Source organism: Sphaeroforma arctica, assembly GCF_001186125.1.
Source record: "Sphaeroforma arctica JP610 unplaced genomic scaffold supercont1.4737, whole genome shotgun sequence".
Lineage (NCBI taxonomy): Eukaryota > Ichthyosporea > Ichthyophonida > Sphaeroforma > Sphaeroforma arctica.
In genome coordinates, this window is record NW_014035821.1 from 1 (window position 1) to 2297 (window position 2297).

General features: G+C 46.2%; 2 protein-coding genes across 2 annotated transcripts; both read left to right on the top strand.

The window, feature by feature from the left end:
• Positions 1-400: 400 nt before the first annotated feature.
• On the top strand, positions 401-1503 carry SARC_14529 (hypothetical protein; the record flags this gene model as incomplete). Its single annotated transcript, XM_014291336.1, has 2 exons — positions 401-777; positions 1050-1503. 2 exons carry the CDS (start codon positions 401-403, stop codon positions 1501-1503), a joined length of 831 nt encoding a protein of 276 aa, XP_014146811.1.
• A 290-nt stretch (positions 1504-1793) lies between these two features.
• Positions 1794-2085, top strand: SARC_14530 (hypothetical protein; the record flags this gene model as incomplete). The annotated part of the gene is made up of 1 exon (XM_014291337.1): positions 1794-2085. A coding segment is annotated over one exon (292 nt), but the record flags the coding sequence as incomplete, so codon positions are not given.
• Between the last annotated feature and the right edge of the window lie 212 nt (positions 2086-2297).

Consider the following 2297-nt stretch of genomic DNA (forward strand, 5'->3'; position numbering starts at 1 on the left):
ATGCCTTAACTGTTTATTGATTTCTAACTACGTTGTGTACAGATCTATTTGTACTTTAGTTTTTTGTTGTTTTGAAATATGATGTAGAAAAAGTAGTCCACGTTTATGAATAAGCACGCACCTGTGCAACGAGTTTTGTACTGATGTATTTGGAGTTTGTGATAATGATATGTATGCATCGTCCTATTCCATGTTCAAGCTCATTTGTGGTGACCAAGAAAATTGTTATTTATTTTGTATATGCGCATTTTTTTCTCTCCATCTGTTGCTGAAATGGATAGTTCGAACTATCTTTGTGCATTGAATGGAATATTTATTTTGTATTTACAAGACTACTTTCGCGTTTTGTTTAGCGTTAGTGTACGATGATTTTGTTACACCTCAATGTCCAATTACGCAGCTGAACAGGCGAGGCTGCACTCATTCTACCGGAACATCGAATCTTTTACCCATCCTACCGTTAACACCTGATGATACCCTACTCACAATAACCTTCACAGGCGATTACCGGGTATCAACGCAGTGCCGCGAACGGATTGTGGGACAGTCCAACGGGGCGGAAACTGTAACACTGAATTTTGCAGATGTGTACACGGAATGTGGGTACGACCACCTATACTTGTACGATGGAGATTCGGTACACGCTCCGCTGGTGGCCTCGTTCAATGGCTATCCACCCGATCGTAGGGTGACATTGACGAATGGTGTCGCGTTGCTCAGGTTTACCTCCGACGTGGCACAGGTGAAGGACGGCTACAATGTGACGTTTTCATTCAGGTACTTCGCGAATACGCCTGTATCACCTGGTGCGATACTCGTCGAGTTTTGATGATCGTTTTCCTTTACTTACAATTAAGGTTCGGGTTGTTTGCCTCTAACAAAGCTGCAACCCTGTGATTTTGTCCGTAGAATGCTCGGGATCTGTCATAGCATCACTAGTCGATGTTCTCCCTTTTTAGTATTCTTTTGACCTTACACCGAATTGGATATATGCCTCACCACTCAATATCGCTGTACACTCAAGAAGCCGCTCTTTCCCATCTTCGCAGTGCCTGCCCGAACGATTGCTCCGGCAACGGTGCTTGCACAGGCACCACTTGCGAGTGCACAAACAATATGACTGGCGCCGATTGCAGTATAGAACTATGTCCCGGAAAATGCAGTGGATACGGAGAGTGCGGAGAGTCCGGCTGTGTATGCGACGCGACACGTACGGGATTGGATTGTACCCAGGTTGCAACTCAGAGTCGGTGGTCGTTTGTGAGTTCTCCGGATGGACCGAGGAATGCAGTGTTTAATTCCTCACAGCTTGCTTTGCGGACTGCGCATGCAAGCGCTGTGATTGACCTACCCGCTACCAGTAGCATGTGGACCTTCGGAGGTTTAGCGGCCGGGTTTCTGAACTCCAACGCGCTGGCGTATTTCGATCCGGATCTGGAAGAGTGGATTGAGGTGATCTCAAACAAGTATGTGAACGTGTTGGTGATACGATCACTATCTTGAACTGTTTTCTATATGGTAGAAATATCTATGATACCAAGTCACTATATGGCTACTCGCGAGCAGAGCGTACATCGCAATGAAACATTCACTTAATGGATTATGCCCGGGAATGAGTTGAATTTGCCAATAGAAGTGCTCTAACGACTACGCATACTTCATGAGCGCTTAGTCAAAAATACTATAATTAGGACCCATTCGCTGCAGACGATAAATTAAAATCTCGATTCTCAAATAAAACAACTTTCCGATTCTTCTATAGTACCGGGCCGAGCCCTCGGCACTCCCACACGATGGTGGGCACGCCCAATAACACACTGTGGGTCTTTGGGGGAACTAGGGATGCCAAAGAGACCTTATCGGACTTGTGGGAATATACTGTCTCGTCAAATATGTGGACACAATTAGCGGACGCGCCGTTTGCTATCAGTAGGCATGTGGCGGAATTCCGTACGGTCAAAGACACTATGGTGGCGCTTATGGGGTACACACCGCAGTTACAATTCACGTATGTTATACTGGAGTATACGCGCCGTAACGACAGCTGGGTCGAGCATAAGAATATCACCGGTCCGTTGGTCATTGGTAAGAGAGAATACACACACACACACACACACACACACACACACACACACACACACACACACACACACACACACACACACACACACACACACACACACACACACACACACACACACACACACACACACACACACACACACACACACACACACACACACACACACACACACACACACACACACACACACACACACACACACACACACACACAC